Raw genomic sequence first — 19,523 nt, 5'->3', positions numbered from 1 at the left:
ACATAAGAATTGCCATACTGGGACAGACCGAAGGTCCATCAAGCCCAGCATCTTGTTTCCAACAGTGCCCAATCCAGGTCACAAGTACCTGGCAAGATCCCAAACCAGTACAATATATTTTATGCTGCTTATCCTACAAATAAGCTGTGCATTTTCCCCAAGTCCATTTTAATAATGGTCTACAGACTTTTCCTTTAGGAAACTATCCAAACCTTTTTTAAACCCCGCTAAGCTAACTGCTTTTACTATATTCTCTGGCAACAAATTCAAGAGTTTAATTGCATGTTGAGTGAAGAAATATTTTCTCAGATTCATTTTAAATTTACTACTTTGTAGTTTCATTGCATGCCCCCTAGTTCTAGTATTTTTAGAAAGAGTAAACAAGCGATTCACATCTACCCGCTCCACTCCACATTATTTTATAGAAGTCTATCATATCTTCTCCTCAGCCGTCTTTTCTCCAAGCTGAAGAGCCATAGCCACTTTAGCCTTTCCTCATAGGGAAGTTGTCCCATCCCCTTTATCATTTTTGTTGCTCTTCTCTGTACCTTTTCTAACTCCACTATATCTTTTTTGAGATGCGCTGACCAGAATTGAACACAATATTTGAGGTGCGGTCGCACCATAGATCGATACAAAGGCATTATAATGACCTCCTTTTTGTTTTCCATTCCTTTCCTAATAATATCTAACATTCTATTTGCTTTCTCAGCCGTCGCTGCACACTGAGCAGAGGGTTTCAACATATCATCAACAATGACACCTAGATCCCTTTCCTGGTTGGTGACTCCTAACGTGGAACCTTGAATTATGTAGCTATAATTCAGGTTTCTTTTTCTCACATGCATTACTTTGAACTTGCTTACATTAAACGTCATCTTCCAGTCTCGTAAGGTCCTCTTGTAATTTTTCACAATCCTTTTGCGATTTAACAACTTTGAATAACTTTGTGTCGTCAGCAAATGTAATTACCTCACTAGCTACTCCCATCGCTAGATCATTTATAAATACAGTGAAACTTCGGTTTTTGTCGATAATTCGTCTGAAAACAATCGGCGATATCCGAAACCGATGAAAACCGAGGCAATTAACGAGGACGCCCAAAATCGGGAGGACGTCCATCTTCCAATACAAATTGAGAGATGGACGTCCTTCTTTTTTGACGAAATCCGAGGCAACCAACGAAAACTGAGACAACTTTCTCGTTGAAAAAAATCAACGAAATCCAAAACCGACGAAAACCGACATCAACGAAAACCGAGGTACTACTGTATGTTAAAAAGCAGCAGTCCCAGCACAGACCACTGGGGAACTCCACTATCTACCTTTCCCCATTGAGAATACTGACCATTTAACCCTACTCACTGTTTTCTATGTTTTAAGCAGCTTTAATCCACAATAGGACATTACCTCCTATCCCATGACTCCCCAATTTCCTCTGAAGCCTTTCACGAGGTACTTTGTCAAAAGCCTTTTGAAAATCCACATATACAATACTGACCAGCTCACCTTTATCCACATGTTTGTTTATCCCTTCAAAGAAATCTAATAGACTGGCGAGGCAAGATTTCCCTTCACTAAATCCATGTTGGCTTTGTTTCATGAATCCATGCTTTTGAATATGCTCTGTAATTTTGTTCTAATAGTGTCTACCATTTGCCTGGCATCAACATCAGGCTCACCAGTCTATAATTTCCCGGAATCTTTATTAAAAAATCGGCATTACATTGGCCTCCCTCCAGTCTTCCAGTACCACGCTTGATTTTAAAGATAAATTACATATTACTAATAATAGTTCTGCAAGTTCATTTTTCAATTCTATCAGTACTCTTAGGAGATTTGCTACTCTTCAATTTGTCAAATTACATCATTACATCCTCCAGGTTTACATAGATTTCATTCAGTTTGTCTGACTTGTCAGCTTTGAATACCACTTCTGGCACCAGTATCTATCCCAAATCTTCCTCAGTGATTTGTCCCTTTAACAGTACTGTGCAGCTCCAGAACCTTCAGTATTTCACATTTATTTATGATAAAGCAATGGTGGTGACATACACAATGTAAAATATTCACAGGTTAAAGAATAGAGAGCCAACTTAACCTTATGAGGCTGTAGAAGATAAGGCAGACACTAAAAAATAGTGTGTTAGATAAACTACAACCAAAGAAGTCATAATAGAAATCATCAACCAAGTGGTCAAGTCAAGAGCTTTAAGACAGGCACAGCAAAGGAAGTTCATTGTGAAAAGCCACTAACGCTAGAAAACTTTTTTTTCATGAGGGAAATATGATGTAAGGAAGATGAGATATAAATCCAAAGCCTATTATTAAGCAAACTGCACTACTATGAAAATGGTTAAAAATAGGCTCAAATGAATACACATAGAAAGGATGGGCATCTGGAATGATCTGTTGGGACTAAAGGAAAGAAAATTATCAGGTAAGAAACATAATTTTTTCTTTCCTTTTTGTCCTACAGATCATAAGTACATAACATAAGTACATAAGTAATGCCACACTGGGAAAAGACCAGGGGTCCATCGAGCCCAGCATCATGTCCACGACAGCGGCCAATCCAGGCCAAGGGCACCTGGAGAGCTTCCCAAACATACAAACATTCTATTTATGTTATTCCTGGAATTGTGGATTTTGCCCAAGTCCTTTTAGTAGCGGTTTATGGACTTGTCCTTTAGGAAACCGTCTAACCCCTTTTTAAACTCTGCTAAGCTAACCGCCTTCACCATGTTCTCCGGCAACGAATTCCAGAGTTTAATTATGCGTTGGGTGAAGAAAGATTTTCTCCGATTTGTTTTAAATTTACTACACTGTAGTTTCATCGCATGCCACCTAGTCCTAGTATTTTTGGAAAGCGTGAACAGACGCTTCACATCCACCTGTTCCACTCCACTCATTATTTTATATACCTCTATCATGTCTCCCCTCAGCCGTCTCTTCTCCAAGCTGAAAAGCCCTAGCCTCCTTAGTCTTTCTTTATAGGGAAGTCGTCCCATCCCCGCTATCATTTTCGTCGCCCTTCGCTGCACCTTTTCCAATTCTACTATATTTTTCTTGAGATGCGGCAACCAGAATTGAACACAATACTCAAGGTGCGGTTGCACCATGGAGCGATACAATATTATAACATCCTCAAACCTGTTTTATTTATTTCCATACCTTTCCTAATAATACCCAACATTCTATTTGCTTTCCTAGCCGCAGCAGCACACTGAGCAGAAGGTTTCAGTGTATTATCGACGACGACACCCAGATCCCTTTCTTGGTCCATAACTCCTAACGTGGAACTTTGCACGACTACTACTACTACTACTTACTACTACTACTTAACATTTCTAAAGCGCTACTAGGGTTACGCAGCGCTGTACAATTTAACATAAAAGGCCAGGCCCTGCTCAAAGAGCTTACAATCTAAAGGACAAGTGAGCACGGCTTTGCATGACGTAGCTATAATTCAGGTTCTTTTTTCCCACATGCATCACCTTGCACTTGCTCACATTAAACGTCATCTGCCATTTAGCCGCCCAGTCTCCAAGTCTCGTAAGGTCCTTCTGTAAATTTTCACAATCCTGTCGCGAGTTAACAACTTTGAATAACTTTGTGTCATCAGCAAATGTAATTACCTCGCTAGTTACTCCCATCTCTAAATCATTTATAAATATATTAAAAAGCAGTGGTCCTAGCACAGACCCCTGAGGAACCCCACTAACTACCCCTCTCCATTGTGAATACTGCCCATTTACCCCACTCTCTGTTTCCTATCCTTCAACCAGTTTTTAATCCACAATAGGACATTTCCTCCTATCCCAAGACCCTCCAATTTCCTCTTTAGCCTTTCATGAGGTACCTTGTCAAACGCCTTTTGAAAATCCAGATACACAATATCAACCGGCTCCCCTTTGTCAACATGTTTGTTTACTCCTTCAAAGAATTGAACTAAATTGGTCAGGCAAGATTTCCCCACACAAAAGCCGTGCTGACTTGGTATCAGTAATCCATTGTTCTTGGATGTGCTCTGTAATTTTGTTTTTGATAATAGCCTCTACCATTTTCCCCGGCACCAACGTCAGACTCACCGGTCTATAATTTCCCGGATCTCCCCTGGAACCTTTTTTAAAAATCGGCGTTACATTGGCCACCCTCCAATCTTCCGGTACCACGCTCGATTTTAAGGATAAATTGCATATCACTAACAGTAGCTCGGCAAGCTCATTTTTCAGTTCTATCAGTACACTAGGATGAATACCATCCGATCCAGGAGAGTTGCTACTCTTCAGTTTGCTGAACTGCCCCATTACGTCCTCCAGGTTTACCGTGAAGTCAGTAAGTTTCTCTGACTCGTCCGCTTGAAATACCATTTCCGACACCAGTATCCCACCCAAATCTTCCTCGGTGAAGACCGAAGCAATGAATTCATTCAAGCTCTTCGCTACGTCTTTATCTTCCTTGATCGTCCCTTTTACCCCTCGGTCATCCAGCGGCCCAACTGATTCTTTTGCCGGCTTCCTGCTTTTAATATACCGAAAAATTTTTTTTGATGTTTTTTTGGCTCTAATGCTTTTTTTCATAATCCCTCTTGGCCTTCTTTATCTGCGCCTTGCATTTGCTTTGACACTCCTTATGCTGCTTCTTGTTATTTTCAGACGGTTCCCCTTCTTCCATTTTCTGAAGGCGTTTCTTTTAGCCCTAATAGCTTCCTTCACCTCACTTTTCAACCATGCCGGCTGTCTTTTGGACTTCCATCTTTCTTTTCTAATTCGCGGAATATGTTTGGCCTGAACTTGTAGGATGTTAGAAAAGCAGTTCACAACTAGGGTAGGAAAGGATCCCTAAGCAGCAAGAGATACCCCTGAAATAATAGCAGCATAGAGCAGCAGGAGGAGAAGATATCTGAGGCCTCAAGAGGTCTGAAATGCTGAATAGAGGAAGAAAGCTTGAATTTAGCCAAGGGATACGGCTGAGACTTTGAAGTAAGATAATGCAAATGAGCCAAAAAATGAAAAAACACAGAATGATGGCCACAGAAAAGAAATAGAGGATGCACAGAGCAGCATGTACTACCACGCTCTGCCAGAAGATTATTAACCATCTTGAAGGCTGACCAATAGACACTCAAGGAAATCAGCTATAATAGCCTGGATAGATACTATCCTCAGATTGAAGCAGAGCATGTTCTGAAGGGAGATTTGAAAGTTCCTACAATGAGTAGGAAGTGTGGCTAAGAACTCGACATGCAACACAGGGAGCAAGAAAGGGCACCCTGAGCAATGAGAGGACAGAACAAAAAACAATGAGAATCTGGTTGATGTTGCCAAAAATGCAGTACTGGAAGGAATATATATAGCAGAAGCTGCAGCACAGTAACAAACTGAAAAGCTATCTGCTGAGAATCGTAAATATTTAAAATGGCCACTCTTGGCTCACTGGACTAAATTGTAAATATTTAAAATGGCCACTCTTGGCTCACTGGACTAGATCAAACTTGCAAATCTAACCAGTAGACAATTACTCCATATCCTCCACAAGAAGCATGGATGAATCCATAGCCTCCCAATTACTAGAAGACAATACAGATATATGAAGTCGGCAAACAACAGGTGAGTTCTGAAGCCATCCACCAGAAATGGAAAGTAAAGGTCCATCGTGGCCAGTGCATAAAAATAGATACATTGGATAAGTATTGAAAATACTGAAGGTTCCAGAGCTGCACAATACCCTTAAAGGGACAAATCATGAGGAACTACTTTCATTCTCTGTCTCCATTCACTGGTTGATGGACATAACCCACAGGTTCTGGACTGATCTGTGGGAAGAAAAGAAAGATCACAAATTGATACATATAAAAATGCCACAAAATACACACAACTAGGTGTTATGCTACAGCAGCAACTCACAAATGCCAAACATTTGAGACAGATCTATACCACCCTCTAGGAACAATGTCATATGATTCTTGCACCTCAACTTACTATGATGTTTCCTCCTTGCGAATAGCATGTTAACACTAAAGAGTTTTTTTGATTACTTAATATTTTTGTATTTACTAGCCAAAATTATTCAGCACTGATTTCTGAATTTTTGCTTTCCTAGTCAATATTACAGATGACTTTTAAAATTCTTTTTATGTTAATCTTCCTTTATTGTGAAAGTCTGAATGTTTGTTTTATCCAGTTATAATTTTTCATGCAGCTGGCCTGTAACCTGCACCTGGTTTTAAGAGCATAAGAAAAGCCATGCTGAATCATACAAAGGTCCATCAAGCCCAGCACCCGTCCTCCGGCAGTGACCAGTCTGGGTCACAAATACTTAACATCCTAAAAAGTAGATCTATTTTTGCATAGCTCATTTCAAGGGATAAACAAGGGCTCTACCTGGCTGCTAATGTTTTATGAACCCTTCCTTCAGGAGAACTTGACCAAATCTCTTTTGACCACCACTATATATATATATATATATATATATATATATATTTTTTTTTTTTTTTTTTTTTGTTACATTTGTACCCCGCGCTTTCCCACTCATGGCAGGCTCAATGCGGCTTACATGGGGGAATGGAGGGTTAAGTGACTTGCCCAGAGTCACAAGGAGCTGCCTGAGCATGAACTCAGTTTCTCAGTTCCCCAGGACCAAAGTCCACCACCCTAACCACTAGGCCTCTCCTCCACTCCGCCTTTATGAAGAGATTCCAAGGTGGTGTACAGCAGGTACGTTAGTCACTTTGACCACATCCTCTGGCAACAGATTCTACATTATGAAAAAAAAATAACTTTTTACAATCTGCTTGTCATTAATTTCATGTAGTATCTTCTTGTTTTAGTATTGTCTGAAAAGGTTAAACAATCAATCCTTATCATAATTTTATAAACTGTCATATCTCCTTTGCCATCTCTTTTCCAATACAAAATCCCTGATTAGCCTCTCTTTGTTCAAAACACAGCAGCACATCTAATACACCATGTGCTTACATACAACAGAGTTAACTCCTCTATTGATAGGTCAGCATTGGTTGTCAGTCGAAGCCCGAAGTTGTTTTAAGATATGTATTATAGTTCTTAAAACATTTTATGGTCAGGCTCCATTGTCCAAGTTGGTTCAGATGCCTTTCAATAATAGATGGTTTCAAGATATTATGATATTACATTTCCCTGTTCTGAAGAGGTTGAAATATAAATCCATCTTTACTTCAAGTTTTCTATAACAAGCTGCAGTCATTTGGAATTCTCTTCCTAGACAAATTAGACTTATAAAGAATTACGTAACATTTAGGAAGACATTGAAAACCTACTTGTTTAGGAAATTTCTGAATTTGTAATTACTTGAAAGTATTTGTATACTATTGGTTATTCAGATTGGTGTTCCCAGTAAATGGCTGGTTTCTTTCAAGTGTAATCTGCATAGAACTTATAAGGTGATTGCGGAATACAAGAATATTTGTAAAGTTTATAAGGGTGGTGTTCCATCCCCTTTATTTTTGTCACTATACTCTGAACCTTTTCTAGTTCTGCTATATCCTTTTTGAGACAGGGTAACCAAACTGCACATAATATTCAAGATGTGGTCACAGATACATAATGATATTCTTAGGTTTTGTTCTCCTTTACTCTTTGAATAATCCTCTTTGCTTTTTTCTTTTACCAGCTGCAGCACACTGGTCCAGAAATTTCACGATATTGTTCACAATGACTCAACGATCTTTTTCTTGAGTGATGGCTCCTATCTGAAAACACAGTATTTTGGAATCATAGTTGAGATTATTTTTCCTTATGTGCATCATTTTGCACTTGTCTATACTTCTGTCTGCCATTTAGATGCCCAGTCTCCAAGTCTTACAATATCCTTCTAAAAATTCTCACAGCCATCTGCTTTTTTAATGACTTTGAATAATTTTTTGTTATCCACAAATTTGATTATCTTATTTGTTATTCATTTCTGCTGATTACTTATGAATATGTTAGACTCGGTACAGATCCTAAGGAGCATGTCACAATTGATCCTTTACCAAGTACAAAACTGACCATTCAGTCCTTTCAGTTTTTCTTTTAGCCAGTTTCCAATCTGTAGGAGCAATGCAAGCACCATGAAGCACTATGTACAGCCATGTATGTTTTTGTATAGCAAACTGCATCTTAAATGCATGGCACTATCCAGCATTAACAACCTGATTATTATATGAAAACTCAGACATTTCATCTATAAGCCTGTTGATTCATGAAGCTACGATTTTGTACACGGACAGAATGCTGCAGATAGGGTTCCCAATGTTCCAGGACAACAAAGTTGTTATCAGAATTGATGTCATAGCTATGACAGCCAAGGACTCTTGGAGAGATGCTGTGGCTGGCAAAGCTGTTCGTTGTTTATGAAACCCTGACACTTAGTCAATGTGCACAAAACAAACAAACCAGGAAAAAATCCTTCCACAGGTGATCAAAGATAGTTCACAAGAGTAGAAGAAGCCAACCACAAGCTCCAAGATAATCAGCAGCAGTTTTTTTCAGAGGGCAGTTTTTTGCTGTTTGAAATGCTGACTCACTGAGTCAATTGCTGATGATTTTACACATTATCCACATTTATGCTCTCTCTGTTGGCTTAACAAGAACACCTGAGCAAGGTTTAAGTGTCAAAACACGGTCCGTGTTGGGTTCATTGTGTCTACATAATAAACTGCTGTTGATTATCTTGGAGCTTGTAGTTGGCTTCTTCTACTCTTGTCAAGGTGCCCCTGAACGTGGTGCCAGTGAGACAATCATGTGGCCCCTGAAATAATAAAAATGAGGAATAACAATATTTGTGTATGTCAATCACAAGGTCAGAAAATACGTCAGCTGAACAGCTACAGCTTGTGATTTCTCTATAAAAAGGGGCTCTTATCAGAGATAACGGCTGCTGTGTCAACATCCCACCCGTTGGAGCAGACCTATGTTGGACCAGACTGACCATCTGAGGGACACGCTGACATATGGAGGCCTGCATCATGTTGTATGTGCCATATACCTTTGTATTAATGCTCTGTGGGTCAGAGTGACTATTTGTACTTTAGAGTCTAGTTAGGGATTTATGTGCTTTTACTCTAAGCTATTTCTGTAATGAGATTGGATTTGTCTTCAGTTCCTGCTTTTTGTATATTTGCTGATACTGTAAATAACTAATTGCCCTATTTTTATGACACTTGGGTGTGGACTTGGTTCCTACTATTATTTTGGCACAGTGGGCTTGGATCTAAGGATGAGGGTACTACATTTGCATCTGACACCTCTCCGACTAGGGTTAGTCTTGTTTAGGAACTATTTCATTCTGAATTTATACTGTCATGCACTCCAATAACACACCCAAAAGTGTGTTATCTGTATTGCGCCTACAAATCCACCAAAAAGATATTTCTTCCTCTCCCTCTACTGTTTAATTTCATGTGAGTTTTTTTACTGAGGAAATTTGTCAAATGCATTCTGAAAATTCAGATACACCATTATCAACCAATTCACCTTTATTCATGTTTGTCTGCACCTTCAAAACAAAAATGTAATAAATTGGTAAGACAAGACTTGCCTTTACTAAACCCATGTATACTCATTCTCATTAAACCATGCCTATTTACAAGATAGTAATTTTGAGGCCAGTATTTAAAGGGTTTAGGCTCCTAAACTAACCTCTGAAAATTTGCTAGAACTGCATGCCTAAATTTATGCTCCATATTTCATGAGGATTCTAAATTTAGGATCCTAAAATGTAGATGACAACAGAGGTGGAATTAGGTTAGGGAAATAAAATTAGGAGTTTAGCACTGATGTTCAGCATTAGGCTCCTAAATCTAGGCATGTCAGGCTTAAATTTAAATGAATTTTCAGTTGAAAACTAAGGGGCCCTTTTACAGAGTGACTGTAACCCCAACATGAGCTTACCGCTCACCCTTCTGAGACTACCGCCAGCCGAACGTGGCTGCTGTTGGTAGTACTGCCCCATATGTGCAACATTTCTGGGGAAAAAGAAAACCCTTGGAAATGGCTTGCGCGGTGATAACCCAGCAGTAATCAGACTTCACTGCTAGCTGCCTGGTTACCACCAGGTTAGCATAGGAGCCCTTATCGCCACCTCAGTGGGTGGTGGTAAGGGCTCCCCACCAAAAGGCCAAGCGATAAGAGTTCTTACTGCATGGCCAGTTTTTTGTTTTTTGGGGGGGGTTTTTTGGCTTTTACCAGATGCAGGAAAAACAGCCCTTAGGATGCTAAGGTTCACTGAAAATAGGAGACAAATTAAGGAACCTATCTTAGGAGCCTAAATTTAAGTGTTTGGCTTTTTTGAATATTGGGCCCTTAGTTGTTTAGCCTAGCTTCTACTATATTGCCAAGTCCTAACATCAGGTTCACCAGTCTACTGTTTTCCAGCCATAAGGACCGATGCTTTTGATGCTGAAGAGTCAATGGACCATACTTAGAAGCACCAAAAAGTTTCTTGCGCAGGGCCTCTCAACTTTTCTGTGTCCTCTTCTGCCTTTTAGAACAGAGATGACAATTAGAAGCTGTGTGATCAGGTCCTAGGCATGGCAACACCACTTGTGTGTATCAGTCACAGAGATGGTCTTACCGCACCTAGTACACCTTTTAAAAACCACTTGGAGTTTTAAGTGACATTGGAAGGAAAATAGACAAAGCAAAATCAAAACTGCTCAATTTTTTTTTAACACAAAGAAACCTGACTGCGTGCTCAGGCTAAGAGGGCTGAAGGAGCCACGCATAAATAAAAGAAAATTTAACAGGCCAACAAAACTAAGAAAACTAAAATGGGAAATAAAAATTGAAATAAATGAAAAAAGGAAAGAAAAAAGGTTCAGTGTACTGCTAGGGAAGGCATAAAAAATATATGACAAGAAGACGCACCGAGGAGAGCTGACAAGATGACTGCTCTGCTCCGTGGGAAAAAAATGACTACTGGTCCCACACAATCACATCGGGCAGGAAGGCACCTGTGCATGAGCAATGTGGTGCTTCTGAAGATTCCAGACCGCTGGTGTCAGTGCCGGGCTCCACCGGATTACGTCACCCAAATGGGAAATGTGGTATATAGTGTCCTGTTTGTCCTTAGAGAATTTATTAACCCCTGATCTTCAACTTGAGCTTTCTGAAAGGAAATGTAAAGTAGCACCAAAACCTTTTTTTTTCCCGTGAAAGGCTTTTGCTGTTTGTTTGTTTTTTTAAACCATGAAGCTATTCTGATACTGGTTATTGCAGTGGGGTAATGCCTGCTGGGCTAGATGACTACAGGTGCCATCTCATGTGGCTGTCTCTAGCACCCTCTCTTTTATCTTTTCCCATCCTGAACTTATATGAATATTTTCATCCTTTTGTTTTCTCCCTGTTAATATTATTGTAGTGATCAATTTGTAAACCAAATGGATAGGATTTGCTATAATAAAGCTAATAAAGAAACAAAACAATAAAATCTAGGGTATGGAAGCAGTGAAACTAAGCAGCTCTACTAATTTCAATTAATGATTTCTTTTAAGTGTAGTTAGAATGTATAGTGATGTGTGATGGAATGAGGCTCTTGCCACCATGTACTGCACTATATACATATACATATATATATACTTAGTTAGCTGACAGTTGGTTTCTCAGTCTTTATGCATCTTTTTGGGAAGATTGAGAACCTAACCGCATTTCACATTTGACAATAACCAATACATTTGTGATGCATTTAAAAATTACAAAACCCCCAAAAAGGGAAATATAGTGGTTTGGTTCTACAAATTATGTATTGCATTTAGTACTATTTTACAGGCTAAGTTCTGTAAACAAAGGTGGAAGAATACGAAGTACTGACTACTGCAAGGAGCAAAAGGAAAACTGCTGAGAATTGTGTACAGCTTGTCTGTGTGTGCAGCCATACACTCTTCAAGGCAACGCTTGTAATTCTCTTGTTCTATCAAAACACTGGAGACCTGTCTTCCTACAGAGTCACAACAAATCCTGAGTAGAAAGTTACAGAAACTCTTTCCAAAGAGCCCTCAGCATGACCTATGATTGCAGACTGAAAAGGTATAAGAAATGATACAAAACAAATAGAACTTCAGAGTTGTCACCCCTTTCATCATGAAATAAGTGCGGGAACATACTCATTATTTCAACTCACCACACACTGCAATATACAGGAAGCAGTTGGTGAACTGTCAGTATTTCTTGTGAAGATAATGGCTAGAATCTTACATTCTGGTTACAATTTCCACTTGAGACCACCAGTATATACAAATTTCTAAACTGCTGTGCAAATACAGGGGAGAGAAAAGGGAGATGCTGGATGGGAGGGGGAAGGGTAAGAGAAAAGGGAGATGCTGCACTGAGGGTAAGGTGGGAAGGGAAAAGAGAAGAAATAGAGTGCAAAAATCCTAGCACTGACCTTGATGTCCAGGCACCAGAAATGCCAACAACCTACCTAGAAGTAGCTATACTCTTCTTAAAATCATAAATCATTAAAACACTTTAATGCAACCAGAAATACACAGATTAATGGCTAGAACCTAGAACTAATCATCAATATTTGCCTAGTAGTTTTTTGTCATGCTGTGCTGTGTGCTTTATTTGAGTTTCCTTAAGCAAACATGATCAAAAGCTTTTTTGCTTTTGTTTTTGTGATATAGTAATTTGCTACAAAACACCAGATTAACTTTTTTTACTATTATATCATATTGTCTAATGTAGTAGGTGAATTATTCCAATACACATGCATGACAAGCTTCAGAGGTAGCCAGAATGATGTACATGAAATTTTATATCCCCCTTGGTCAACTTTAAACTTGGAAGTAATTACCAAGGAAGTCTGTGAAATGAAGTCTGAATCCAACGACTGGAAGTTGGAAGACTAGAAAATAAAACAAATGAGAGCCAATTTAGATTGAAAACATTCTTACAGAAAAAATACCTCTCATAATTAGTAGTTAGTCCACAAGTCATTCAGTATCAAGACTGAAGGGTTATGGATGAGAAGTCAATGACATACAGCAGCACACTAGAGACCAAATTAAATTAATTTAACCAAAATTTAAGATGAAAGCATTAGAGGAGAGTATAAAGCACAATGGCTAGTTAGTTAAGTGGGAGCTGTAGCTCAATGATCTATTCTAATAATTAGAAATTTGAACTAGGTGTCAGAAGGACTCCAGAGAATTTGGTTTTCCCTCTGCCACTGACTGTATGTGACTTCAGACAAGTCACTTAGTGGCCAATTCACTAAAATACAGTAAGATTTTGCAGTTACTATGGGTTAATGACCACAATTTATATGCATTAACTGCAAAGCCTCCGTGTGACCTGTTGGAGGTGATCCCAACATTTTGCCATTTAGTTAACGCAGAGCAATTTCTTAACTGCACATTAACAGAATGGCAGATGAAGCAATGCAAAAATAGTTTTGAGTTATCAGTCACTTTAACAGTTAATGTGTGATAACTTACCACATGTTAACTGTAAGGCACAGTCCTTGCCCATTCTCTATCCATTCTCTACCTTGTTCTGCATTAGTTAATGCAGAAATTACTGTGCATTAACTGCCAATGTACCATATTATGTGTTAGTGTGGCACCCATTATAACAGTTAGTACAGCTTAGTAAACAGGCCTCTTAATCTTCCTATGTTTCAGATTACCTACCTGTACCTGTAATTGGGTAGCAATTTTATTTATTTATACGTTTGATATACCACAAAATTAATCCTAGACAGGCGACTAAGCTGTTCACAAAAAGTTTTCATGCATGTCTAGGCCAAGCTTTTCTACCTAGAAAAACACAAATGAAACGGGTGCTAGCAAAGTTATTAAGTAATGGTGATTATGTTTTTAATGGAACCGTTAGGAGAAATGTTCTGTCATGATAAGTAATAATTGGGAAGGGTGTATAATGAGTAATATGCTCCAGGGGTATGAGATACGGATTGTTTCATCTATGTTGTTTTTTGTTTTAATCTTTCTTTTTTTGTGGTTTTTATTTATAGTATTTTAAAGAGTATGCAGACTCCATCCATGTCCAGCATTTTTCCTCTCTTCCCTCCCCTCAATCCATGTCCAGCATTTCTCCTCTCTTCCCTCCCCTCCATCCATGAGCATCTCCTTCCTGACTTCCCTCCCCTCCATCCATCCATGTCCAGCAATTCTCCTCTCTCCCCTGCCCTCCCCTCCATCCATGTCCACAAACTCTCCATTCACCCCTGCCCTCTCCTACATCTACCCATATCCAGAAAATTCCTCCCTCCCCTGCCCCCATTCATCAATGTTTTATTACATGCTCCAGAAATGTGCATGACATTACTTCTGCTTCCTTTAAACACTACATTATGGGCTGCCAACCAAAATGGCCTCTAGGAGTTGTTTCCCACAACCCCCGGCTGTGAGACCCTGAATTAAGCTCCCAGATTGCTTGCCCATAGTCCTGCCCCAGGTCTTGCTCCCCCACTGTACCTGGTGGTGCTGACAGTGTTCCACTTGCAATTTCGGGACACTGGGTGAGGCCACCCGTAACTTCTACTACAGCCCCCCCTGTTAACGCTGCCGTGGCGGTCCGGAAGTGGTGCTCGGCAGGAGACAGCATCGGGGTGATGCAGCTGGCCCAAGGAGAAACCCTAAAGAACAGCAGAGGAGAGGAGATGCTGGCTAGCAGTTGTGGGCGCTGAAAAAGTGACCGGAGCTGCACTGTCGGGGAGGCAACTGGGGAGGCATCCGCCGTGCAACAGAAACAACTTTACAGCGGTGGACTGCATTGGGCTTTTTATAGGCTGATTCCTCAACGGCTTGTGCACAGTGTTGAAAGAGAGCTTGCCCAGCTTCCAGGTGACGTTTGAGTTGATACTCTGAGACGCGTTGCGGTTTCCCAGGCAACACGGTGACGTCACCGGAAGGCTTCAGACATTACGAACCAGGCTTCAACTTCCTGGCAGTCAGCTTCAGAACGTTGGAGGTGCAAATTATTATATTAGATGAGAACTATACACATGTGAAAAGCACACAAATGGTGCATTTTATATGATACTCACACATATGTGTTCCTGGGAGTACAGTTGCAATATGCAATATTCATATACATACACAGAATACAGTACATACACATATTTGCAGCTGCCTCCAAACAGGTGTAATATGTGTAAGAACATTTAAAATCTACTTGGAATAGTTTTGGGTGCCTAATTTATAAAAGACACATAGATGCCAATGTTACCTTCATGAAACAGGCACTTTGACAAGTAACATAGGTGCCCTGTTATGAAATTACTCTCTAACACTGAGTAAAATGCTGCATTTAAGGGCATAACACATCATCCAATGTTACATAGTATTTTGTGTAACTCAGAGCCATTAGTGTTATATAGCAGTAATTCCTCTGAATTGATGAGCTAAGAAAGGATTACTTTAAGCACCCAAACATTGCCCAAACATGGAAATCAGAACACCAGCGCTCTCTCTCTCTCTGCCTCATTTTAGAGCAAAACAGAACAGCTCATGCATGCTGTGAAGCTCCAGGTGCATCATTATTGTGACAGCATTAGGAAGATGAAAAGTTATGTCATTTCACCTTTCCCTCAGACGCGAGAGATTGCCTACGCTTATCCAGCTGTAAAAGTAAAAAGAGTTCAGCACATATGTACATGTATTAAGATCACAGTAACAAAACTGGGCTGCAGTCCAAGAGATGTTAAGGTTAAGTCTTCAGTTTACTGGAAGGGCAGAATCCCGATTTAGGGCCATAGTAATTAATGTGCATTAATGGGATAATGCACATTATTTTCCCAAATAATATGTGCTAAAGAGCACAATACAGTACATACTTGACTATAAGTAGAGAAATTAGTGCTAGAAAAACCATCCAAAAAACGGGTTGTCTAGCATAGTTGGCCCCTTGGCTTCGGTACTTGCGAGAACCATGTCCATCACCCGCAGCTATGCTCAGAGCCTCTCCATATGTTGGTATCCCTCCCAAGGTACAAATTCATATATTTATAACCTATGATTACACTAAGAAAATTACACTCCTATTTGTGTGTCGTAGGAAGCAGCACAGAGGGCATGCTGAATCTGTATGATGGGGTGTGAGTGAGGCAAGGAGAAGGACATACTGGCTGGGAAGGGGTGTGAATGAGGCAGAGAGAAGGACATGCTGGCTGGGAAGAGGTGTGAGTGAGGCAGTGAAAAGTGAATGAGGTAGGAAGAAGTGTGTGTGGCTTCGACTTCTACATGGGTAACACCAATTTTGGAATTTTCAGTCCTAAAACTGCCCTCAACTTAAACATGAGATCGACTTATAGTCTAGTATATATGGTAATCCATTATTTGTCCTTAACACATATTTTTGTAGTTCAACAGAAATATAATGAGATACAAAGCATTTCATTATTAGGCAAAAAGATTACCTTTAACCTTGCAAGCTGTGTTATTTTGGGAAAGATAAAGCGAAGTTACTCACTTGTAGTAGGTGTTCTCCAAGGACAGCAGGACACATATTCTCACATATGGGTTATGTCATCCGGTGGAGCACGGTGCAGAGAACTTCTCAGCAACTTTTCTACAAGCCTTTGGAAGACTAAACCGCAAATGTGTATGCATGTTTCCACTCGTCGCCGCTAGGCAGGACCAGATAGTCTACTCTGCAAGCTAATATTATACAAGCTAATAGAATAGAACTCTTAGGGGAGGTGGGAGGGTATGTGAGAATGTGTGTCCTGCTGTCATTAGAGAACACTTGCTACTGGCGAGTAACCTAATTTTCTCTGAGGACAAGCAGGATACAATACACTCACATATGGGAACCCCTAGCTACCAGTCTGTTTAAAAGAAAAAGGGGGGAAGGCAGGCTAAGGCCAAACCACATAAAAAAAAAAAAAAAAAAAACAATCCAGAACAGAAAGAGAAAAATGGGCTTAGGGGGGTGGTGGAGTTGGATTTTAGACCCCAAATAAATTCTAAAGGGCTGAGACAGTTGTGGGACATGAATCCATGCTCAGATGATCAAATACATACTAAATGGTGACCACATTATAGATTTTCAAATCTCCTCTATGGAGGCTGACCTCAAGTGAGCGACCTACGCAGTTATGGCTGACATAATGAGCCATGACATAATCCTCCAGAGTCAGTCCAGCCTGGGCATAAGTAAAGGAGATGAAGTCGCTAGCCAACTGGATAAAGTGCATTTACTGATGGATGCCTCCATCCTGTTAGTGTTGAAAGAAACACAAAGCTAGGAGTACTGTCTATGGGCTTTAGTCCACTCAAGATAGAAGGCCAAGACTCTCTAGCATTCCAAAGTGTGCAGTGCACTTTCACCAGGATGGGCATGGGGTTTGGGGAAGAATGTTAGCAGTCAATTGACTGGTTAAGATGGAACTCTGCCACTATCTTAGGAAGAAACTTAGGATGTGTGCAGAGAACTACTCTGTTATAATGCAATCTAGTATAAGGTGGATCGGTTACTAGGGCCTAAAGCTCACTGACCACATGGGCTGAAGTGACCCTCACCAAGAACAAGACTTTTCAAGTCCACAACATCAGGTGGCAAGTATCAAGTGGCTCAAATGGAGCTTTCATCAGCTGGATGAGAATGACATTGAGATTCCAAGACACTATGGGAGATTTGTTTGGGGGCTTGAGTAATAGCAAACCTCTCATGAAGCAGACAACTACAGGCTATACAGAGATGGGCTTACCTTCTATACGCTGATGGTAAATGCCAGTTGCAATGAGATGAAGCCTACCAGAGTTGGTTTCAAGCCCAGACCCTGATAAGTGTAGAAGGTACTCAAGTAGTTTTTGTAAAGGACAGGAAAAAGGATCTAGAGCCCTGCCCTCACACCAGATGGCAAACCTCTTCCACCTGAATTACATGTCCTCTTAGTGGAATTCTTCTGAAAACAAGCAGGACATGGGAAACACACTCATGCAATTGAAGAGAATCCACCTTTTAACCTCTCAACATCCAAAACATGAGGGCTAGGGTCTGGAGGTTGGTATACAGAAGCAACCTCTTATTCTGTGTAATGAGGGTTTGAAAACACTCCAATCTCCAAGGGTATCTGGAGGCTAGCCCCAGAAGTAGAGAAAACCATAAAGAAGTAGAGAGAACCATATCTGCCTTGGCAAGTAGGGAGTGATGAGGATCATGTTCCCTCTGTCCTGCTTGAGTTTCAGCAAAGTTTTCCCTATGAAAAGTATGGGAGAATACACATACAAAAGACCTATCTTCCAACGAAGGAGAAAGGCATCCAAGACTAGGCTGCCATGTGATCTCAGTCTGGAGCAGTACTGAGGGACTTTGTTGTTCAAATGAGTAATAAAGAGATCCACTGACGGAGTGTCCACTCTTGGAAGATTCTCCCTGGCCTTTCCTTCATTGAGCAACCATTCATGCAGTTGCATCACTCTGCTTTACCTGTCAGCCAGACTGTTGTTCTTCCTTGCCAGGTAAGTGGTTTCTCTTGGGGAAATGTATCCAAACAGGTTATTTCTGCGCATAGCTCCACAAAAAGCTTTCTCAATCCTGTCAACATGTATCACTGTGATCCCTACAAAGAAATCATAAATCAGATGGAGAAAAAATCCTTAAATTTAAGAACATAAGAATTGCCATACTGAGACATACTGAGGTTATAAGGAGCCATTTTTCTTTTTTAAAAAATTCAGCTTTCCTCCTACCAGAAGGCCATCTGGCACAGTTATTTTTTACTGTGGCTATGATCTCCTGGAATCAGTCAAAAAGCTCATCCCCTGATTTGAATGGAGAGCTGGTTGAGACCTCTGAGCCCTCTGCTGCTATGGGCAGGAGCAAAACCTCTGGGAAGGTTGGGAGGAAGGAAGACACCTATGCCTTTGAGAGATGTAGGTTCTCCTTTGTCCTGCACCAGAATACATCCTAGAAAAAGATGTTTCAGCAGAAGTGGGCTGAGAGAGTGACTTGATGTTATCAGTTCTCTTTTGATGAGGTTAGCGACCATGTCATCAAAAAGATTATCACCCCTGTAGGGGATGTCCACAACTTTCTCCTGAACTGCTGACTTCAGGTCTACACATCCAAACATCCATAGTGGAGACCCTGGACACCACATCGGAAGTATCATAGGTTGCCCGTGCCATGTGCTTTCAGAGCTACCCCTGCTTGGCTACTACCTGGCACAACTCTACAGCCTTCTCAGGTGGTAAAGTGCTTGCAAATTCAACCACACTGTTCACTAAAGACATCAAATGCATGCTCATAAAGAGCTGGTAAGGATGTATGTGGGAGGCTAGTATAGCATTCTGAAACACTTTTCTCCCAAAAGACTCCAAAGTCTTAGTGTCCCTCCCCGGGGACACCGAGGAGTGAGTCTTAGAGGTTTTGGCCCTTTTGAGAGCAAATTCGATGACCATGGAGTGGTGCAGAAGCTGGAGCTTCTCAAATCCAGGAGCCTTCTGGATTGTATACATAGTCTTCTTATGAATTGGCTGTACAGAGAGGGGAGCCTCCCACTTCTTCATTAGTACTGCCTGAAGGATGAGGTAA

The 19,523-nt window shown here is 40.5% G+C and overlaps 1 protein-coding gene across 1 annotated transcript in view; it reads right to left on the bottom strand.

The window, feature by feature from the left end:
* The window catches only part of PHKA1 (phosphorylase kinase regulatory subunit alpha 1), a 434,625-nt gene that overhangs the window by 88,066 nt on the left and 327,036 nt on the right, over positions 1-19,523 (bottom strand). Inside the window, 2 exon segments of the mRNA XM_030210224.1 lie at positions 12,817-12,867; positions 15,567-15,605. Coding sequence (XP_030066084.1) covers positions 12,817-12,867; positions 15,567-15,605 — 90 coding nt within the window.

The sequence above is a fragment of the Microcaecilia unicolor genome, chromosome 7 (assembly GCF_901765095.1).
Source record: "Microcaecilia unicolor chromosome 7, aMicUni1.1, whole genome shotgun sequence".
In the NCBI taxonomy this organism is placed as follows: Eukaryota; Metazoa; Chordata; class Amphibia; order Gymnophiona; family Siphonopidae; genus Microcaecilia; species Microcaecilia unicolor.
The sequence above is the reverse complement of the archived record's forward strand: the minus strand, read 5'-3'. Positions and strand labels throughout refer to the sequence as shown.